Source organism: Galeopterus variegatus, unplaced genomic scaffold (assembly GCF_000696425.1).
Source record: "Galeopterus variegatus unplaced genomic scaffold, G_variegatus-3.0.2 Scaffold269, whole genome shotgun sequence".
Taxonomy (NCBI): Eukaryota; Metazoa; Chordata; class Mammalia; order Dermoptera; family Cynocephalidae; genus Galeopterus; species Galeopterus variegatus.
Window position 1 is genome coordinate 150,564 of NW_007726380.1, and position 22,528 is coordinate 173,091.

At 49.9% G+C, this 22,528-nt stretch overlaps 2 protein-coding genes across 2 annotated transcripts; both read right to left on the bottom strand.

Moving 5' to 3' along the window:
* Positions 1 to 14: 14 nt before the first annotated feature.
* On the bottom strand, positions 15 to 14,111 carry RSPH9 (radial spoke head 9 homolog (Chlamydomonas)). The gene is made up of 5 exons (XM_008566766.1): positions 13,823 to 14,111; positions 9,935 to 10,100; positions 8,618 to 8,747; positions 7,991 to 8,137; positions 15 to 242 (listed from the first exon to the last, which is right to left on the bottom strand). The coding sequence occupies exons 1-5, from the start codon at positions 14,101 to 14,103 to the stop codon at positions 82 to 84; spliced, it is 885 nt and encodes a 294-aa protein (XP_008564988.1). The 5' UTR covers positions 14,104 to 14,111; the 3' UTR covers positions 15 to 81.
* A 4,267-nt stretch (positions 14,112 to 18,378) lies between these two features.
* On the bottom strand, positions 18,379 to 22,107 carry MAD2L1BP (MAD2L1 binding protein). Its single transcript, XM_008566769.1, has 3 exons — positions 22,012 to 22,107; positions 21,250 to 21,515; positions 18,379 to 19,299 (listed from the first exon to the last, which is right to left on the bottom strand). Exons 1-3 carry the CDS (start codon positions 22,055 to 22,057, stop codon positions 18,787 to 18,789), a joined length of 825 nt encoding a protein of 274 aa, XP_008564991.1. The 5' UTR covers positions 22,058 to 22,107; the 3' UTR covers positions 18,379 to 18,786.
* Between the last annotated feature and the right edge of the window lie 421 nt (positions 22,108 to 22,528).

Consider the following 22,528-nt stretch of genomic DNA (forward strand, 5'->3'; position numbering starts at 1 on the left):
ACAGAACAAACAAGGCAGGTTCACTGAAATTTATGAAAATGTTTCAATTGTACGTAAAAGACATCTAGGCTGGCCCCCATCCTACAGCATAAAGGGCAAGTCTATGTTCTTCTCACCAGTACCTACATAGATGTAGCCATAGTTCTTGGTGTGGGGAGCGTGGTAGAAAGTGAGGCCTGGCCAGAGCAGGCTGCGCAGCACTACCAAGGCGTTGCCCCGCTCCATCTGGATGCTCCAGGACCCTGGGAAGGAGGGGCAGGGGGTGAGGCCTGGGTGCTGCTGGAGCCAGAGCTCCGCAACTTGTGCAGAGGCCCTGGTTCCTAGGGCAGCCATGCCAGTGCAAAGGTTCTGCTGGGAAAGGGAAAACAATTTTAATTCACCAGACACTTTACTTTTAATTGCCTTTTAGCTATTTCACTGTTCACTAAAACCACTTCCATAGGGAGAGCAAGGATATGAAAAGAGGTGAAGCTCAAATCAGTCGATCTTGTTCCTGTCAGCAGGTCTAGCTAAAGGTTAAGTCAGGGAGGAGGCTGAATCCACAGCAGAGGGTAGTTGGGGCTGGGCTAGGGGAGACACTCTCCAGGCTTCTCACACTGTGCCAGGGGGAATCACCAGTGACCTTTAGTCCTACCATGGTTTGCCCTTACTTGCTATTGTGCTCTCCTTTCCCCAGTCCCACAAGCCTGTGCTCTGAGATGGATTAGGCCAGACCAGGGGGCTCAAGTAGAAGTTTGACCATCTCATGTCTTCCAGCTCAGTGGCCCTTCCTGGCAGCTGGGAGACTGGGAGCTTGGTGGGAGGGGACTTGGGCTGCCACTAATGAGCCTTTGTCTATCCCTGGTTCTGCCCTGGTTTTTGCTCCCCTAGACAGGAGCAGCCCAGCCAGGGCTGAGTTGTGCAGCCACGAGGACTTGGCTGGAAGAGCCTGATCCAGTTCCAGAACCAAGGGAGAGAGCCGCTGTGTGGGAGGAAGGAGCCTGGGAAAATCGCCTCTGGATGCAGATCTGGGGCTTCTATTCCCCTGCGCACTGAGGCCTCTCCCGGCCTGGGCCCAGCCACAGCCCTGTTCCAGGCCCTGCCAAAAAGGCAAATGCTTTGAAGGTTTTGGTGTTGGACCAGCCAGCCATGCACTGAGAGCTGCTTTGAGGCCTTCATCAGCTGCCAGCTCAGCCCGGCTGCTTGGCTCCTGCCACCCCAGCTTCTCCACAGGCCACCTCCAACCATGGCCCACCCTGGTCACTCCACACCCAATAGCCTCACAACTCAATTCCCACCCACTAGGGGCCACCCTGCATCTGAGAGACCTGACTGCCAGGAACCCCTGATCCTGATGGCAGCTCAGCCCTGCTCAGTATGCAGCCTCCCGCCCAGGTCAAAACCAGAGCTTTCTGGGGCCAGCCTGTGGCTCACTTGGGAGAGAGTGGTGCTGATAACACCAAGGCCATGGGTTCGGATCCCATATAGGGATGGCCGGTTAGCTCACTGGGTGAGCATGGTGCTGACGACAACAAGTCAAGGGTTAAGATCCCCTTACCATCTTTTGAAAAAAAAAATTTCTGAGAGCTTGGCTGCTCTGGCCCTGCTCAGGGAGAAGCCAATTCAGCTCACCTTAGTATTTGTGTAGTGGCCAGCACCAAGTGCCACCACCCATGCATGGGATGATGAAGTAGAAGACAATGTGGACATGTCAGCTCCTCTAAGCCACCCAGTGCCTGCTGGACAGCATCAAGAAGAGTCCCTGCGTTAGCAGGGCTCTGGCTGGAGCACTGCCCCCAGGAAGGGGGCATATTTCCCCTGGCTCTTACAACTTCTCTGTGGGTGCCTGAGGTTCCTCTACCACCTAGACCTGCCCTCCTCAGAATTCAAGAGGCACTAGCCTGTTGCTTTCCTGGCATGTGTCTCCAGAAAACATCACCTGGGGGTGACAAGGGTGGGAGAATGGCAGAGCCAAATGTTCCTAGTCCTCTGCATTTGGCCTTCACTAGCCTGTTGCTTTCCTGGCATGTGTCTCCAGAAAACATCACCTGGGGGGTGACAAGGGTGGGAGAATGGCAGAGCCAAATGTTCCTAGTCCTCTGCATTTGGCCTTGTCAAGAAGCACAAGCCCAGGAAGTTACCATTGCCTAGCTTCCCTTAGTTGTCCCTACCAGTGCCCAGGGCATCGTCTGGGGCCAGTCTCCTAGAAATGCAGTCCCTTCCTGCCCTTGGAGCCTGCAGTCGCACAGCCCCTTGAATTAAGAAAGACCAGGCTGTGCCTCATTCCTGTCTGCCCACTCAGAGAAATTTGCAGCCTTCAAGGGCAAAATGCTGCCCTGAAGAAGACTGGATGGACCCGGAGTTCCCCAACCTAGACCCTTCTCATCAGTTAATTGTCAGCACATTGGCACACCGGGCAGTGGCTGGGTCCTGACCTGCCTTCACACCAGTCTGCCTCCTCTAGGGTTTGACCACCTCTTGCCTCCAGTAGACAAGAGGTGGGGGGTCTCACACAAAGTGGCCCAGGCCATCAGCAGGGGCTCCCACCCAGGCAGCGAGGAGAAACTGGCAGGGATGCTAGAGAAATAGAGTGCCCCCACCAGGGCAGGACAATGCCAAGGAGGCTGAAGGGTGCTGGCAGAGCACAGTAGCAGCACGTGAGGGGCCAGCCAGCAAGCAGCGCTGCCTCCCTCCCTCTCTAGCATTCCTGCCACACTCCTGTCCTCTCATCGTCCCTGGCTCAGCTGGTCACCCGGGAAACACACAGGCTCTCAATGTGCCAGAAGTCACGTAGCATCTACCTGAGGAGCCAAGCACTGCTGTTCACCATCACCCACTTACTGCAACTGCTGAAAAGGCTGGGCCCAGCCAGCGCCGGTGCCTCCTCTAGGACTCAGGGAAGGAGCCTCCTGCCGCCTTGGTGTTTTGGTTCCCAGCCCCCGGTCTCTTCCAAGTTTCCCTAAACCTCTCCTTCTGTCCCCTGGCAGCCACTATCTTCCAGAAGGTCTGTGTTTTGAGGATGTGGTGGAGCACAGGCTGGTAAATCAGGAGTGGAGCCTCTTGTAATTGGTAGGAAGTCCTCCTGGGTTTCCTGGGCCCCAGGGGGCCTCACCAGACTTGCTAGTGTGGAAACGTCAGACTAGTCTGTATGTACCATAATGACATTCTCCTGCCGTCCAGGAAGAAAGGTAGCAAAGCTCTCAGATTAACACTGAGGCATCGAGTAGGCCAGGCTGGGGATCAGGCTGTCCAGGGACAACAGATTGGATTCAACCCTCCCCTCAGACCAGCACCAAAAAAAATTTTTTTCATCACTCACAAAAACATGGCCATGGCTTCACAGTAGGAGGAACAATTCTCCTCCCCCACTGGGTCCACAAGGGAAGAGTCAAATCCCCTAGCAGCCTGGGAACAGAAGAGGAAGAGTGAGGTACCCCTGGGGCCAATCCCCTGTCTTGTTGATGGGTGGCAGGGCCAGGCCCCTGGTCCAGAAGGCTGAGCACTCCAAGGGACCGGGGCAGGAAATGAGTTCCACCTGCACACACCCCCAAGAGAAGGCTGATCCTGGGCACTATGTTCCCCATTCCTCTCCAGTGCCCTGTCTCACCTGTCCCCTGCCCCCTCCTCAATCACCACCGCCACCAGCTTTCAAAGGCCCCTTTCCAGACAGGCAGGCGGGCCCCTCACTGCCCTCTGCTGCCTGAACTGGGCATTGCTGCTGAGAGCTTGCTGTGACAGAGCGCCAGTCTGCACTTGGCAGCTCCTGAGAGCTCCCTGCTCTAGCTCAGAGCAAAGCAAGAAGAGGCATCTTTCCTCCAGCCCTTCTGCTCTACTTCCTCCACTCCTCTGCCTGCCCCTTGCTGCTTCCCAGGACACTGTTGATGCCATTTGTAAGGCACCTTCTAGTTCACATTTCCCTTTCCCATCCTCTGCTTCACATGATCTTCCCAAGCCTCTGTGAGGCAAGGGAGGCATCTATTGTTCCAAGGACACTGTAAGTGCCTGGCATGTAGTAGCTGCTCAATGCCTGGCTATTTGCTGATAGAGTGAAAGATTAAGGAGCACTGAATTGCACGATACTGCCTAGAAATCTGGCCACCTGACAAAGTGTTCCATCTCTGTCACCTGGCTGCAGCCCAAGGTTGAAGAACTCACAGCCATTGCACTACATCCACTGGCATGGTTCTGCCACCCCAGAACTAGGTGCTGGCACCCAAAGCTACACATTCCCACAAAACTGCAGATCCCAAAGCACAGCATGACAGCTCAGGAAAACATTAGTGCCCCCAGGTAACATCCCCTCCCACTCCTCTCTTTAGCCAAGGCTGGCCCAAGGATAAGCTGCTAGGCTCCTGGCCTACCTCCATGGGTGCAGAGAGCAGAAGTCCCAGGGACAGTGTCAACCTAAACCATACCTCCTCAGAGGTGACATGAAGTCACCATGAACAATTGCCTCAGACCCAGAAAGGAAGCAATGATCCTACCTGGGCAGAATACAGCTACCCAATCCCACCCCTCCAGCCAGTCCCGGCGTCCCAGAGAACTCTTCCTCAGGGTTTTGGCCCCACTTCGTAGCCCAACCAGCCCGACTGCTGTCTGCCTGGCAGAGGAGTCTCCCAGCAGCTTCCACTGGCTGATGAGGAAGAGAGTCTGGGAGGGAAATCAGAGCTGTCTGCTCTCCCCTAGCCATCCATGCTTCTGCCCCTACTCTATGGTCCCCACCAAACCATCATGAGAAAAATGTGGGCCTGACTTCCTGGAGGCTTTCTGCTGTGACTCTGGGAGGAAGGGAGCTGAAGAGAGCTGGAGGCCTAGAGGCTGTGGGGAGGTTTCCCAAGGTAAGGCCACAAGCATTCCTCCCCTCCAGCCCACACACACCAAGGACAAAGCAACATGCTGGGGAGGACTGGGAAGTGGAGCCAGCAGCTGATCCTCAGCCCTCAGGCCCACTGTAGGAATAGGATGCCTAGGGCCTCAGGCCACTGCAACTTGCCCACTTCCCAGGCCCAGATCCATACCTCCCAGAGGCTTGATGAATTCACCTCCTGACTAGACACATCAGGGTGGCCCCAGCAGCCTTTCAGAAGACCCCTAAAGTCCACATATTACTTCCTCTGCTGCAAGGAGAAAAAGCTGCCTGCTGTGTCCCTTTTACTCCAGAAGGCAGGGCAGACAGGGCTGATGGTGTTCCCCTAGGAAGATTTTGCTGGGCCCCGCCCCATCTAGCTGGCTTCACTCTTGGCTGCAGAAGCTCTAGCACCCTCTTAGTCCCTCCCACCAAACAGGATGAGGCTCGATGGGGCAGGAGGAGCTGTGACGCTAGCCCCCAATGACTCAGCACCTTGGAGGGACAGCCTCATCCCCATGGAGCATCCAACTGCAGGTGAGAGGCTGCAAAGGGCTTCCCAGACACACCCTCAATCAGGGTCCAGTGACTCAGCACCTTGGAGGGACAGCCTCATCCCCGTGGAGCATCCAACTGCAGGTGAGAGGCTGCAAAGGGCTTCCCAGACACACCCTCAATCAGGGGACGGGGCTGCTGCCCTCAGATTAGGAGAATTAAGAGGACTTCTGTCGGGCCGGCCCTGTGGCTCATTCGGGAGAGTGCGGTGCTGATAACACTAAGGCCAAGGGTTCAGATCCCACATAGGGATGGCCGGTTAGCTCACTGGGTGAGCGTGGTGCTGACAACACCAAGTCAAGGGCTAAGATCCCCTTACCGGTCATCTTTTAAAAAAAAAAAAGAGGACTTCTGTCAGTTCACCCCTCAGTCCCTGGCACTGGGGTCCCACTACCACCACATTCCTGGCTCCCTTTATCAACGAGGGATGTGCAGTCCCCTCTGGCTCCTGACAAGGCTGGGAGCAGAATTGGAAGAGATAACAAGAGTCTGAGAAGTATGTCTGATAGATGAGAAATGCCCCTACCCTATAAATCTATATCTCCCCCAGTGGTCTGGGAGCCCCTCCTATCCATCTCTGCAGGACTGGCCAGGCTCAGCATAGTTTGACTTGAACACCTCCATGTGGCAGAGTAGCCACTCCTTGGTGGCACTCCTACCCTCTCAGGACCAACACCTGGCCCTGAGGCATTGCAGTGGCCTGAAATGGCCTCCTGATCCCTGGCTCGCCTTGCCCTTTCTTCATCTACCTGTGAACTGCTACCTTATTATCAGAGACCTCCTCACAAGTCACCAGCAGTTTCTACTACCTTGGCTTTCTAGGCCCTCCTACACTTGGCAAACTCATCTCTAAGGACCTTTTGCCACTAAAAACAATATCAATAATAATTATTCTTTTTTTTTTTCAGTCCTTACTGTGTGTTAGGCACTGTGTGTGAGCATTTTTATTTTTTTTATTTTTTATTTTTTTTCAAAAGATGACCGGTAAGGGGATCTTAACCCTTGACTTGGTGTTGTCAGCACCACACTCAGCCAGTGAGCGAACCGGCCATCCTTATATGGGATCCAAACCCGGGGCCTTCGTGTTATCAGCACCGCACTCTCCCGAGTGAGCCACGGGCCGGCCCTGTGTGAGCATTTTGGATATGAGTTAACTCATTTAGTTCTCATAACAACCCAATCAGGTAGAAAATATCAATTTTCACTTGTTAGAAATGAGAAAACAGAGGGCCGGCCCGTGGCTCACTTGGGAGAGTGTGGTGCTGATAACACCAAAGCCATGGGTTTGGATCCTGTATAGGGATGGCCAGTTCGCTCACTGGCTGAGCGTGGTGCTGACAACACCAAGTCAAGGGTTAAGATCCCCTTACTGGTCATCTTTTTTTAAAAAAAGAAAGAAAGAAAGAAATGAAATAGAGGCACAGGAAATTGAAGGACTTGCCTGAAGTCACACAGCTAGCAAGTGGCCAATTCAGGATTCCAACCCAAGCTGTCTGATTCCAGAGCCCTTGCCATCCCACCTCCATCCTGAGTTCCAGCCCAACTGGATTGCTCCCTGTTCCTCAGAAGTGTTGCCCCCTAGTGGTGGGGGTGACTATTTTCCTGTCGTTCCCGTCATTCTCATTTGCTTGACACAACTGTGAATGCCAGAGCCCTGGATTCTCACGCTCTAACACTTACTGTACACTTGGGTTTAACTCTCTAAGCCTCTGCTTCTTTACCTGTAAAATGGGGATAATAATAGTGTCCACTTCATAGGCTGGCTGTGAAGATTATAAAATGAGAGTAAGACATGGAAAGGGCTGAGTACAGTGTCTGTCACACAATAAGCAGTGGCATTGCTTTAAGGAGTTAGTTGTTATTATTGTCATTATCATTGCCATCTTCATCATGAAGTCCCTCTAGTTCTCAGAAATACCCAACACAGGGCAGGAAAGAGGCAGGGCCCTGAGTCCATGCCGTGGGTCTGGCTCGAACTGCCTAGAGCCTGCACCTATCTTGGGTTATAGCATTCAAGGACATGCTTTTCTCTACTGTTGAGGTTCAAAGGAAGGAAATGGGGTCTCTGTGACCCTGCCAACAACTGCTGGGTTTCAGCACAGGAAGGCCTCTGAAGCTGTGCGCTTTAAAAAGTACCGCACACACAGCAGAAAACAAACATATAGAACTCATTTCCTTAACAAGTAGTTTGCTATTCAGTCAATTAACACTCATTTATTGAGCACCAGCTATGTGCCAAGCATTGGCTAGAGTCCCAAAAGTAAAAGTTGAGATGTATGTATGGTTAATATTTTCAGGGCTATTTTCATGTCTGGGGATAGATTCCCAATCTGTTTCCATTCAAGATTGCTATAAAAGTCAAGAGACACTGAGATACTTCCTGTCTGTGGAAGCATATGGAAAACAATCCTACCTTTTGTCATTCAAAACATTTACAAAGTGTCTACCATGAGCTGGGACCTAGGGAAGGCCAACCTTCAAGGACCCATGGTGAGCCATCAGTTCCCACCCCAGGCCTTTGATGCCAATCTTAGAGGAGAATGGCAGGAGGCATGGCCCACTGCTCTGACCTGGGAGCAGATCCCATGTCAGGAGATAATGGACTATTACCTTTGGGGATGTCATATTCCAGGGAGTCCATGAAATCCAAGGAGGGGTCCAGGTCCGCCTTCTCAAGCAAGGTCTTATTCTTCATATCAATAGGCTCCCTGAAGTGGAAGTAGGAACTGAGCTTCTTGGACTCAGACAAGGACAGTCCTAGAAAAAGTTGACAGGCAGGAAGAGGGTGGTCGGGCAAAACCCCACAGCCCCTTTCTCTCCGCATTGGGACCACATGGAGGGGCTTGCGAAGGAATCAGTCAACCACTGACAGAGAATTGCAGAGAGAAAAGGGATTAGTGTTTCCTCAGTCCAAACTTGGCCCAGATCCTGCAGTGAGAAGAGACCAAGGAGGAGGAAGGTGGGAAAAGGCAGGTAGCCCGGACCCATGTAAAGCCCTGGGACCCAGGTGACCATACACTCTCCCACCCCTCAAGTAGAAGAGATTCAGCATGCAGTAACTGGGTAGTCCATGCCAACCACAGTTGCCAGGACATTAGGCACATCCTCCTAGGTGATATGGCCGCAGCTACTCCTCCAAGGAAATGGGCAGGTTCCCCCTTGACTACCAGACATTATGTCTGACTGTACTAGGGAAGAGACACCCTCCTGCCGCTGAGAGAGGCCCTGAGAGCTCACCTTCAAAGGTCCGATTGACATGAATGGGTCCAAAAGGGGTCTTGAAGAGGGCACCTCGGGGGATGATGGCCACAGCTTTGTCAATCTGGTCAATGACGGACACCAAGCGGGCCTCTTCCTTGATCTGGACCTGAGGAGACAGGAGAGGAGACATCCTGCCAGGGCACTGTACCCACTCATCTCCAGTGCAAGGACCCTCTCTGCATGACCATCTCACCTGAGACACCATGGTGAAGATGCCAGGGCCACAGATCACACTGGGCAAGCCCTCACCTGCCCTATCAAGACTTCCTTCCTTCCTTTCTTTCTATTTATTTTTTAATTGGTAATACATACAGGTAGTATGATATTCAAAACTACAAAAACAAAATTAGTCTTTCTCTCACCCCAGTCCTCTACCCCCAACTTGCCCTCACTGGGGACAACCACCATTAATGGTTTCTTATGTACCCTTCCAGAGACATACCACCCTGTCACCATGTTTCAATGTTATTTATTTTGCCTTTTTAAAATATAAAAGCAGGGGCTGGCCCGTGGCTCACTCGGGAGAGTGTGGTGCTGATAACACCAAGGCCATGGGTTCGGATCCCATATAGGGATGTCCGGTTGCTCACTGGGTGAGCGTGGTGCTGACAACACCAAGTCAAGGGTTAAGATCCCCTTACCGGTCACCTACATTAACATCCCCCAGAGAGAGGACCTGTGTGACAGGTGGACAGGGATGGGAAGAACTTTATTTTTTTTTTTTGGTTGCTGGCCGGTATGGGGGTCCCAACCTTTGACTTTGGTGCTATAACACTGCACTCTAACCAACTGAGCTAACTGGCCAGCCCGCTATATTCCTTTTTGGACCTTTGAATTTTGAACCATGTAGATGTATTGTATCACCTAGTAAAATGAAAACTGATACAACGAATAAGAGCCTGTGCACATTCCCTGACCCCAGAGCACAGCACAGAACTCCCTCTTCCCAACCCCCACCCCAGAGCTAATCTTCCACAAGAGCTGCCTATTCACTCTCTTCACCCCCTTGTTCAGGAGCTGTGTGCCCCTGGGCAAGTCACTTAACCTCTCTAAACTTCAGTGTCCTCCTTTCTACCACCTGAAAAGTCGTGTACCAATTTCATAGAGTTGTAAGGATTAAAAGAGATGATACAGGCACAGTAGCACAGTGCCCAGTACACGTGGGTACTCAAACACCCAACCTGGCAGCAGTGAAGATAATCATAACAGTAGTGGTTGCCATAATTTCTATTGGGCTGGGTTTTGGATGGCCAATTTGTTCAGGCTCTCTCTCCTCTCCTCCTCTTTACTCACCACTACTTCTTCTTCAAAGACCTTTTCACCATCATTCACCTTCTGCAGCTCGGTGTGTTCATATTCATGGGAGGGGTCCCCCATGAAGCGGCCCTTCACCACAGACGTCTGCACCACCATCTCCTCTGTGGCAGGAGGCAAGAGGCTCCACTCTGTGCAGTTCAGGCTGTCAACAACACCCACATCATCCCTGGAGTCCAACTCTAGCTTCTCACCCAGTCTTTCTTCCACCTTCCCTTCTCCCTAGTAAGTTAGACCCAAGAAAAGCTGTTGGAATTTACATCTTCCTCCCAATGCTGTTTTCAGACCCTTCGAAGCATTAAGTGCCTATGGTGCACCCCACTCTCATTTGTCCTGCAAATTCAATTTTATGTTTTTTAAAGGTCATAAAAGTTTTATGTACGCTGAATTTTTTTTTTTTTCCTGTTGGCCAACACAGGGATCCCTCGATCTTGGTGTTACAGCACCACGCTGTAACCAGCTGAGCTGTATGCTGAAATTAAAAGAGCTTCTTCCTAGATATCCAGACTGTTAAATTCTGGAAGCTGAACTCTCCTCAACTGTGGTTACCCCCGCTCTGGTGGGTCCTAACTTCGTGCTCAGCCTGCCTCCTGAGCCAACAGCACAACCATTCCCTCCCATTTCTCAGGAAAGCTCAGCCTTGGCTCAAGGACCTCTCCCCTTTGAGGCCTTTAGGAGAACTCCCCAGGTCCCACCCAGGCCCTTTCTCACTTCCCACTAGGAGAAGACATCCTCACCACTCCTCTCTGACCCACTCAGGGCCTGTGTCCTCAGCCTGATCTCTGCTATCTTCTCACCCTTCACTCTGCAATGGTTCCTTCTCAACATAAAAACCTCTCAGCCTGCTAAAACAACAACAGCCCTTAAACCCATGCCCCTCTAGAAAATGCTTCTCCTGTCCCTCCCTCCCTCTTCTTCAGTTTTTTTTTTTTTTTTTTTTTTTTTTAAAAATGACTGGTAAGGGGATCTTAACCCTCGACTTGGTGTTGTCAGCACCACGCTCAGCCAGTGAGCGAACCGGCCATCCCTATATGGGATCCGAACCCGTGGCCTTGGTGTTAGCAGCACCGCACTCTACCGAGTGAGCCACAAGCCGGCCCTTCAGTTCTGAACAGTAATCTCAGAACAACAATTTGCCCTGTGGGGCCCCTTCCTCCCCTTCCCTTTCACTCTTCAGGTCACTGAACCATGATTTCTACTCCCACCACTCCAAGAACCTGCTTGGGAGAAGGCCTTCAGCTAACACCTAATGGCCAACAAACACTTCATTTCTATTTCCAATGACATCTCCCCTCTCCATCTTCCAGTGTCTTAAGTATTTCCAGGGATCTATTCTCACCCCTCTTTTCTCTCTGCAGTCTCACCTACCTGGAAGGCTGGAGCTTTCCAGAGCTCCAGCTACTGCCTAGCTGGTATCTAGAATCCAACCACTTCCACTGGCTCCACTACAGCCTAAGCCACCCCCTACTCTTGCCTGGATATTACAGTAGACACCTAACTGGTCTCCCTCCTTCTACATCTACTCTCCTTTTAGACTAGCTCCCACCCAACTCAAACCTAAGCCTGAGCATGTCACTCTTCTACGCAGAACCTTCCAATGGCTTCTCATTGAGCCAAGTCTTACAATGTCCCACAAGGCCCTGCATTATTATTTCCCACCCTGTTCCTCTCTGATCTCATGTTCTACAGAATTCCCCCTCACTCATTCCTCTCTAACCACACTAGTCTCTACAGGGCTATACAAACACACCAAGCACACATCTGCCTCAGGACCTTTGCACTTGCCTAGAATTCTGTTTCCTCAGATACCCACATAGCTCATTCCTTCAGTCACTTCAGGTCTTTTCTCAAATGTTACCTTGCCAGTAAGGCCATCTCTGACCACCCTATTTAAAATAGTACCCCTTCCTTCATTCTCTATGCCCCTTAGCACTTAACACCACCTGATACAATATATGTCTGTGTTTATCTATCGTCTGTCTCCCCTTTCCGGCCCCCTAAACCACAACATAAGCTCCATGAAGACAAGGACTTTGTCTCATTTACCACTAATTCCTGGTACCTAAATCAATGCTGAGCACACAGTAGGTGCTCAACAAATACATACAGAATAATAAAATGAAATGAATCCCAAATCTCTATCTTCAGTCAAAATTTTTCTTCTGGACTCCAGATTTGTACTTTAATATGCTGTCTAAACACCTTGTCCCCCAGGCAACTCACAATAAATTCACTATGTCTTCCCTAATCCTACTCCCTGAATTCTCTCCTAGTGAGTGGCACCAACACTTACTCAGCTGCCTAAGCTGGAAGGAGGGGTCAACCTTGACCTCTTCTTTGCCACCACCCCCATTCAATCAGTCTCAAGTTCTGCCAATTCTACCACTTAAATCTTTCCAACCCATGCCCTCCCCTCCATTCCCTCAGCTTCTTCTTTTCAGTACTTTTCTTTTCTTTTTTTTTTCTTTTTAAAAAAAGATGACCGGTAAGGGGATCTTAACCCTTGACTTGGTGTTGTCAGCACCACGCTCAGCCAGTGAGCGAACCAGCCATCCCTATATGGGATCCGAACCCGGGGCCTTGGTGTTATCAGCACCGCACTCTCCCGAGTGAGCCACAGGCCGGCCCTTTTCAGTACTTTTCATGTGGACACTACAACAGACTCCTAAATGCTCACCTCACTTCCAGGCCATTCTGCCCACTCAAATCTAAGCAGGTTCTTCTTGCTTAAAGCCCCTCAATAGCTTCCCATAGCCTGTGGACAAAGTCCAAACCCCTTGGCCTCTCCATCTGGTTCCATGTAACACCCTATACTGCAACTGTCATGTTTACCTACCTGCTGTTCTCCCAAACACTCCAAGCCTTCTCTAGCCAACAAGAGTTTGCAGAATTGTTCCCTCTAACTGTCATGCTTTTCCCTCACACTTTCCTGGAGAACTGCTCATCTTTCAGAACTCAAACAAATTACTCCTTTAGTGATCTTATTTAGTTGTTCTCTGTAAGAAGGCCCACCTTGATCCCCTTTCGTGTACACCTCTTTTTTAGTTTTAACACATCAGTGCTGTTATTGCTGAGTCTCCTTCCCTAGGATGTGAATAACTAGGAGACAAGAGGTATGTCCTGGCCATCTTTATAAACCCAAGTCCAGCACACGATGCATCCGGTCAATGCTGGGTTGATGTATTCATAGATAAATGAGTTCTCCAACTACCTGCTGCCTGAAAAGACTGCTTTATAAGGTGGTAAGATCCCCATCATTGCTGGTGGTGGTCAAAAAGAGGCTGGATGGTCCTGTATGGTAGGGTCCAGGGAATTTTCCCCAGTTCTACACCCCTTTTTTCCCCATTCCTTTTCTTCCAATAGCTCCATCTGCTGCAGAGCTGACACCTCCATCGAAGATGTTTCTGTACCCACTTCCAAACAGCACCAACCCACCCCCCTGGGCGTCCGACCCTTCTCCAAACTGAGTCCTTCGGAGTGCCAGGTTAGGCACCTGGCTCACATCTGGCTTCTACTCCAGGTCACAGTTCTCCAAGAACCTTCACCTTGCTCCGCCTCCGTTCTTGTCCTGCCTCTATTATAAATCCATCCTCGTCTAAGTTTTTCTTGGCCCCCCAGGCCGAGAACGCGTCCTCCCTCAGAGGGCCCCGCCTTCGTGGACCTCGCCCATCGGCTTCCCCGCCTCCTCAGGCTCCGCCCCTTTCCTTAACCGCCTCCTTTCCGTCCCCAGGTGCCGCCTCTCAAGCCCTTCCCGATTCCGTCCGCCTCGATCCTGCCCCCAAAGGCCCACCCCTTCCCTGCCCCGGGGTAGCCGGCCTTCGGTATCCCGCTGCGACCGCGCCCCGCCCAGCGCAGTGCCGCCTCCACCTGTAGAGCGTCTTGCGCGGGGCGAGCTGGTCTGCACTCAGGCCCTGCGCGATGTAGTAATCGGCGACGAGGCCGAGGATGCGGCCCCAGAAGAGGACCCGATCGTAGCGGTAGTCGCGCTTAACCAGCGTAAGTGAAGTGAGCAGCGAGGCCCGACGGTCCGGACTGAGGCCCTGCCCACTGCCGGACGCCAGCTCCAGAGACAGCAGGAGGCTCTCCGCATCCATGCGGCCAGCAGCTCTGCTCAACGCCCGTTGGGTTGCTGGGGAAGCCGTCTCCATGGAGACCCGGAGCTCCGCCCTTCCGTCAGGCAGGAAGCAGGATTCAGCCTGGCGGACCGCCTTTCGCCCAGCCCTTCTCCCCACGGAGCCCGTCCGTAAAGCCTGGTCATACGCTAGCCAGCCCCCGCCCCCCTCCGCCCGCCCCTTCCTTTCCGGAGTTTGGGACAGGTTGTCTTCAGTTGTCACGGCAACGGTGTGGCTTCCCTTGCTATAGGTAGACTACAGTATGGGGATGGAGGTTCCAACCCAGTCCAATTCCATGGATATTTTGGCCCTCCCCGAGCCCTTTCACATAGTCGACATTTACTGAGTCCTCACCGTATATGCAATAGGGACTTAGAAACAAAAACAATACAGAGCTGTCCACACTAACACCAGCTGTATTATTTCATCCCAGTTATGTCACATCTTGGCTTCTTAACTATCTGTGAAGAAAAGAATTTGAGATCCCTCCTGGCTAAAAGTCTAAGATTCTGGCTGGCTGATTAGTGCTCTCAGTAGAGCGTGGCTCTGAAAACATCAAGGTCAAGGGTTTGGATCTTCTTAACCCGCCAGACGCCCCCAAAAAAGTAAAAAAATAAATAAAAGTCTAAGATTCTGACAATTCCTTCCCCCACCCCAAGAACGGAGTCCATCCATTCTGTTCTCTTCAGTCTTCACTGAATGTCTCTATTTACCCCTTCCATAGGACTATTCTACCTAAGTGATAAATGAAGATCTAGGCAAAGTATAGGGCCACACCTTGGGAAAGGAGGATGCAGAGAGGGCACAAAAGGGTGACATTTACAGACTACACTTTCCCATCAACTACCACCTCCATTTTACTTCCTTGGCCCCCACAACTGTTGCTTTCAGACTCAAATGATAGCAACAGATGAAAGGCCAGAACCCCACTGCACCAGGAGCTCTTCACTTGCTAGGCTAGAGACTACTTTACATCCATTTCTGGAGTCCCCGGTCAAGGACAAATGTAAAAACAGATTCCTCAGCGCTGTGGTTTGAATATCCCCCAAGCTCATGTTGGAGCTTGATCCTCATTGTAACAGTGCTGAGAAGGTGGGAAATCTGACTATGGTATTTGAAAGGTGGAGTCTTTAAAAGACAATTGGGGGGCCGCCCCGGTGGCGCACTGCTACAGTGTGCCGCTTGGGAGCGCGGTGGCGCTCCCGCCGAGGGTTCGGATCCCACATACAGACCGGCCGCTCACTGGCTGAGCAAGGTGCGGGCGCAACACCGAGGGTTGCGATCCCGTTGCCCATCCTGGTCCGGTACAGGCGCGACACTGAGGGTTGCAATCCGTTGCCGGTCACGAAAAAAAACAAAAAGGAAAAAAAAAAAAAAAAGACAATTGGATCCTGAAGACTATGCCCCCATGAATGGATTAGTACATTCATGAATTAATGGGTTAATGGTTTAATGGGTTACCAAGTAGACTGGTGGCTTTATAAGAACAGCAAGTGAGCATGTGGAAATGCTCTTCTCAGCCTTCACCATGTGATTGCCTGTCACCATGGGACTGTGAGCCCCCACCAAGAAGGCCCTCACCAGATGTGCTCCCTGGACCTAGGACTTCCCAGCCTCAAAACTGTAAGAAATAGGGGCCGGTCCGGTGGCGCACTGCGCTAGTGCGCCGCTTGGGAAGTGCAGTGGCACTCCTGCCGAGGGTTCGGATCCCACAGAGCGAGGCACTGGGTTGCAATCTGTTGCCGGACACGGAAAAAGACAAAAAAAAAAAAAACTGTAAGAAATAAATTTCATTTCTTTATAAATTATCCAGCTTCAGATATTCTGTTATCAGCAGCAGAAAACAGCCTAATATAATCAACAAGCTTGTTGTCAGAGAAGGCGATGGGCTTTACTGTTAATACTAATCTTTTCAACTTCTGGATTCCTTTGGAGAGGACTCATGAAATCAGAATGACCTGGGCCCCAATGCCAAGCCAATAGAAAATAAGTGTCTAAATTACCCAGATAATTACTTTGTTTTGATTATCTAGGCATTGTTTATGGAAGGCTTTTAAAATTAGTGTTTGAGGGAGCTGAGTTGGCTTAATGTGTCTCCCATGTCAAAACAACTTAAAACCTCGTTATTCATAACTCCCCCACTCTTTTTAGTCAGACCCTTCAGCCTTCTCTTTCCCAAAGTGGAAGATATGGCCCCCACTTCTGTAAGGTAATAACATTAGACATAAAAGCAGCTGAAATTCTGGCTGGTAAAATATGCTTCAAGTGGTCACAGCACAGAAAAGAAACCAAATGTTTTGTTTTCATTGATTCCATATTTACTTTTCCCAAAGTGGAAGATATGGCCCCCACTTCTGTAAGGTAATAACATTAGACATAAAAGCAGCTGAAATTCTGGCTGGTAGAATATGTTTCAAGTGGTCACAGCACAGAAAAGAAACCAAATGTTTTGTTTTCATTGATTCCATATTTACTCAGCCCCTATTAATGGCAGCCTCAATTTCAGGAACCAGAATCTGAAGCCAGAGAAGGGAGTTGTACAGTTTTTGGGGGGTTTTTTTGGCAGCTGTCCGGCACAGGGATCCAAACCCTTAACCTTGGTATTATTTTGGCAGGGCAAATCCTGACTAATTATTTCAGAGTAAAACCACACAGGATGTGCAGCACAGTGTAAAACATTCAGCCTATGGAGCCAGGTAGACCGTGTTGGAATTCAGATTTCACCATTTAGACAAGTTATCCAATCTCCCCAAGCCTCATCTATAAAATGGAGACAAGAATATATACACTGCAAAGTTGTTAGGATTAGATAATGTGAGTGCTTAAAACATAGTATGCTATATAATAAAACAAAAAATAGTACATATTTTATATTTGATACTATGTTTCAGGCACTTTACATACATTATCTAATCTAACAACTTTGCAGTGTGTGTATCATTGTCCCCATTTATTTATATACACACGCACATGCACACACCTATGTCCAACACCAGCAGGGTGAGAATTGTGTCTCCAACTTGGTTCCAGGAAATTAGAAGGTGTTCTTCCCCAGAGACAAAGTGCATCTGTGCCTGCTGGTCATGACAGTGTCAAGCCAGAGAGGATAATAGCAAGGATCAGAATGGCCAAGTCAGATGTAGCTGAGGAGGAACTGCCACTGGCAAGAGGGCAACGTTTGGCTAAGGACAATACTGCCAATAGTAACTGCCAGCAGCCATCAAACAGCTGTAGTGGGGACAGGCTGGGCAGAACTCCAGAAGGAACATCCGGCCTCGGGGAGCGAATCCCATCAGATGTCATGCAATCCTGGGAGCAGCCTAAGTTCAGGCTTTGCAAAGACTCTCTCAGTTTTCCTTTCTCATCCCCCTTCCCCTGACATTTGCTTCTCAGATCTGAAGGGCAGAATAGGCAAGGTTTACCTGGACCACTTAGATCCAAGAACAGCTGAAGGGGGCTACTGGGCCTCATTCCAAGCCTCAGCTCCCCAAGCCTGGCATGTGATTAATCAACAGTTGCCTTAAGATTGACATGCTGCAGCTTTTTCCTGTCCTGACTAACCACCAGCAGCACCTGTGACACTCAAAGCTAAAGGTTACCATTTGCTGATGAACAGGGCTGTAGCTCTGCTCTTTGAGGGTGAAAAGTCTTGTGAGAAGCTCCTCTCTTCTCACCGTTCTTTCAGCACACTTGCTCAGAGTTTAGATTAAGCAGAGGGCCAGACTGTTCCCCTAAATCACTGAGCTCTCATTGAGTAGCCTGATAAGCTAAGTTCCTTATCAGAATTTTGCCCACATCAAAAATCACCCCTGCTTTGGGCACAAAGAATTCAAGGATCACAAAGATCAGTTTGTGGCAAGGAAAGAACACTGGGCTAGAAGTTAGCTAATGAGGACTCTAGTCCCAATTCTGCTATCAAACTACTGACAGAACCTTGGCCAAGTCACTTAACTTTCCAGACTGGCCTGAGGCTGAAGAAGAGGAAAAAAATTAGTGGGCTGGCCAGTTAGCTCAGTTGGTTAGAGGGAGGCCTTTTAACACCAAGGTCAAGGATTCAGACATCCATACCAACCAAACACCAAAAAAATTAGTGAAAAGTCTTAGAAGCTCTGAAGCAGAAGAGGTCAAGAAGAAAGACAAAATACTCTAGCCTCAAGCCTGAAGTCTCTTTTTGTTGTAGTTTTGTTTTTGGTGGCTGGTATGGGGATCCAAACTCTTGATCTTGGTGTTATTAGCACCACACTCTAACCAAGTGAGCTAACCAGCCAGCCCTGTGAAAAGTCTCTTTAAGTCAAAAGAGTTTCAGGAAAATTTAATATGAATCTATTTATTCTATATTTAAGTTCATGAGTCACACCCACATTATAACCCCGGTAAAAACTCTGAATGCACAGAGCAAACAGCAGAAAAGGGCTACCTCCATAGCAGTATCTGTCTGTGGACCCATCTTTGCTTTCCAACCCCAAACAGAAATGCCTAACCCAGCACCCTCTTGGAAAATCAACTCTTGATTAGAAGAGATGTTGTTCAGTGATGGTTATTACAGTCACAGGAACATATCATCAGCCCACCAGCAAGTGTGAGCAGGGGAGGCAAACAATCAGAAGGACAGAACCTTCCTCTCTCACCAGGAAGCAACTTCAAGCAAGAGACAGGTGACTCAGTGCCATAGGAGAGAAAAAATTCAGCCACTTTTTTTACGATTAGAAGTACCCTCATTCATTCATGGAAGCCTTTAAGTGTCACTGGTGCCTGGAACCAAATGTAATCCTCCCAAGCCGTGGTTTGGATGGAATGTCTGCCACAGGACAGGGTCACAGTTAGTTTATGGCCTCGGTTGGGCACTCGATAGTTGAGTTTGGGTCTAAACCAATCTTCTCCACAGTCACGATGCCCCTGCGCCATGACGATAGTGCCCATGAGCGGAGGAACCTGCAGCTCGCTAAAGGCGTCAGCCATGAAAATGGCTCGGAAGAGACGGCGTAAACAAGCTGCTGTGCTCAGGCTCTGGTCCACACTGTTGGGGGCCAGCCGGGACAAGTCAAGTTCATAGAATTCCTTGGGGCTTAGGGCATTGCCCCCTAGGAGGATCAGCACTCGTGGTACTAGTGTTCGGGCAAAGAGGCCCTCCAGGTGGCTAAGGACACTATCCAGTTCTGCCAGGGCTTGTTGGCATTTCTTGCTGCTCACCTCAGCAGTGGCCCGAGGTTTCTTCCTCACCATGTCCTCTGCCTGTGAGGACAAAGAATGTGGGACAGAAAGACAAGGTAGGGGAAAGCTAAACTGAGATGTGTAGACTTACAGGACTGGATTTCTAGCTCAATGAACTGCCATTGCCAAGACATTGGGTCTTATCAGAGGGCATTATATTGAAAAGGAAAATATGTTCTTTTATTTTTTTAAAGATGACCGGTAAGGGGATCTTAACCCTTGGCTTGGTGTTGTCAGCAACATGCTCAGCCAGTGAGCGAACCGGCCATCCCTATATAGGATCCGAACCACGGCCTTAGTGTTATCAGCACCACACTCTCCTGAGTGAGCCATGGGCCGGCCCAGAAAATATATTCTTTGTACAAAACCATAATTCTCTCACACTTAGAACAGCAAAGACAGTGTTCTGAAGCTGGAGTGCATCCAGGTATAAGCAACTAAAACAGTCAAGAAGATTTACTGGCATGGTAAAAGGTAGCATATTTTGCTGTACAGAGAGTGATAACAGGAATGAGAATTATTTGGTCTAATAAAGATGATTCTGAAGTTGGTGTTCCAGTTAAACAGAGCCAACGTGAACACCTGAAATACTGCTAAATGATAACAAGTTGATCCTGCCAGTTTAAAAAAAAAAACTAGGGGCCAGCCCGTGGCTCACTCAGGAGAGTGTGGTGCTGGTAACACCAAGGCCACAGGCTCGGATCCCATATAGGGATGGCCGGTTGCTCACTGGCTGGGCGTGGTGCTTACAACACCGAGTCAAGGGTTAAGATCCTCTTACCGGAAAAATAAATAATTTTTAAAAAAACTAAATGAGAGAAAAGAAATAAAGAAAAAAAAGAAGAAGAGGAAAGACAGAAAGAGAACTCCCAAGGGCAAAAGAACCAGAGAATAGAAAACATTGGTGCAAGGCAACCACAAAGTTTTGGAAAATAGATAGAAAGCAGATGGAAGAGTTAAGAGTTCAAGAGAGCCAAATACCAAGTACTGACAGAGGGGACCCCATGAGAAAAAAAACAATTTACATGGCAGAACCCCAAAAAGGTTCAGGAATTGGTGATATAGTTACCACAGAAGGCAAAAGTGAACACGGGGACTGAGTGAAAACCTGTGAGGATGCTTAAACCATCTGCCAATTTCCTCCCCCATCCAGAGAGACTTTTCAGTGTTTGAGCCGTTCCCCCAAAGACACCACCAGGTTCCTACCCAATGTCCTTACAGTGAAGCCTATCAGCTCATAAGGCCCAGGTGTGCACAAAGAGCTTGCAATGATTTATTCTTAAAAATTCACCAGACAGAAAACAAAAGCCTCCAACATGAAAGTCAGAGACCAAAACAAAGAAAAGGATTCTGGAAGAAACTGAGACACTGCAAGGAACAGAGAAAAACTTTTAAAACACAATAATTAATATCTTTTGGTAACAGAAGTTCATCCAGGCATGAAACAAAAGGATGTTATCAAAAGGAACATGGGGTTGGCCAGTTAGTTCAGTTGGTTAGAGCACAGTGCTATAACAACACCAAGGTCAAGGGTTCGGATCCCCATACAGGCCAGATGCCAAAATAAATAAATTAATTAAATAAAATTAAAAACAACATGCAAAAATTAACAAAGGGCTTGTAAGAATATAATTGCACAAAAGAAAAAAATTAATAGAAGAGTGAGAGTAGAAAGTCAAGGAAGTCCCCCAGAAAGTAGAACGAAAACACAGAGATGAAAATCTGGAAAGAAAAACGTCTAAAATTTAAAGGGCCAATTTAAAGTCCAAACCTAACCCATAGGTAGAAGTTTCAGAAAAAATAGGGCAAGAGGAAAAGCCGAGAGGGTCTGATTACCAAAGACTAAAGTGGGGAGAAAGTGACTGAAACCCTTGCAACTGCTTAGGCTGACAGACCCTGAAGATTTCTCAGACTCCTTTTTCTACCCGCCTGCAAGTCTTCCCACAATTTTCTCCCAAAGCCTGTCTCTACCTGGGGAGAAGGTTTTCGGTAGAAGTGCCTAAGCTGTTCATAGGGCAGAGGGAGTTGCTGACGTTGGTACATGATATGCTTTAGAAGTTCACAAGTAAACCGACAGCAGCCTTCCTGGCTCACAGGCCCGGGAAAAACCACTGGCACCATGCAGTCTCTTGGACAAAAGGACTCCGAAGGTTTGGGAGGCTCCTGGACAGAGGTAGTCTCATGTAGTTCTATCTGGGGGGCGTGAGTTTCTTCCGCCTTCTCATACCACTCCAAATCTGGTAGGTGAACAGAGGGACAAGAGAGAAAAATGAAAAACCTAAAGGCCAAAGTTAATCTTTTCATTCCCTGTGGCCACCGCACCAGCCATCACTGAGAAGAAGGCACCCAAATACACTCACATACCTCCCGCAGCCTGTGTGGGCCGTGGCGGGGAGAGATTCCTGATCCATCTTACCTAAAGTGATTTAAGTGACCGTGGATAGTAGGGGGATTTCGGAGGCAGTGACTGGGAGCCTGCTCAGAAAGCGGCAGGGCCTGATCTGGTGAAATGAGTCAAAAGTGTAGTCATGCGGGGTCCACACTCCGAAAGAAAGACAGAGGGCGAACCAACTCGACCCACGGCGAGGGAGTCACGGGCAGAGCCAGAACGCGGCGGGACACCGGGAATTAGGGGACAGGGAAGACCGGCCAGGGGCCAAATGACCGGACGGAGCGACAGTCGGGAAGAAACAGGTCCTCAGGGTTCCCCAAGCTATAGACCTCACGCCTTACCAAGGACTGCGGCCGGAGGCTGCACTTCCGGCTCCGGCGCCGCCATCACGACCTCTTCTCTCCTCCCGGTGCGGTTAGAATCGGCGCCCCGCGGAGCATCATGGGAAGCCGGCGCCTCCACTTCCGGCTCCGCTAAGTCGGAAGGGGCGCGGCGCCGCAGCTGTGTGGAGACTGGGCGAGAGTTGGGATTTGAGCCCTGCGTTCCTCCCGTAACACGATGGCACGGTGCCGCAGCTGTGTGGTGGAGACTGGGCGAGAGTTGGGATTTGAGCCCTGCGTTCCTCCCGTAACACGATGGCACGGGTACGCATAGCCCTTCCCCCGCAAGGAACCTAGGCGCTCTTAGCCACTAAGCGTTGCCTTCCAAAGGACGCCCGCTCTCACGCATCCACCCACTCCTGTGTCCAGTATTCACTGTGCACCTACTTCATGCCAGGCCCTGTCCTAGGTTCTGGAGGCTCCGTGGCGAACAAGCCAGGCGCAGGCCCTGTTCTCAGAGTTCACTGCCTATAGATAC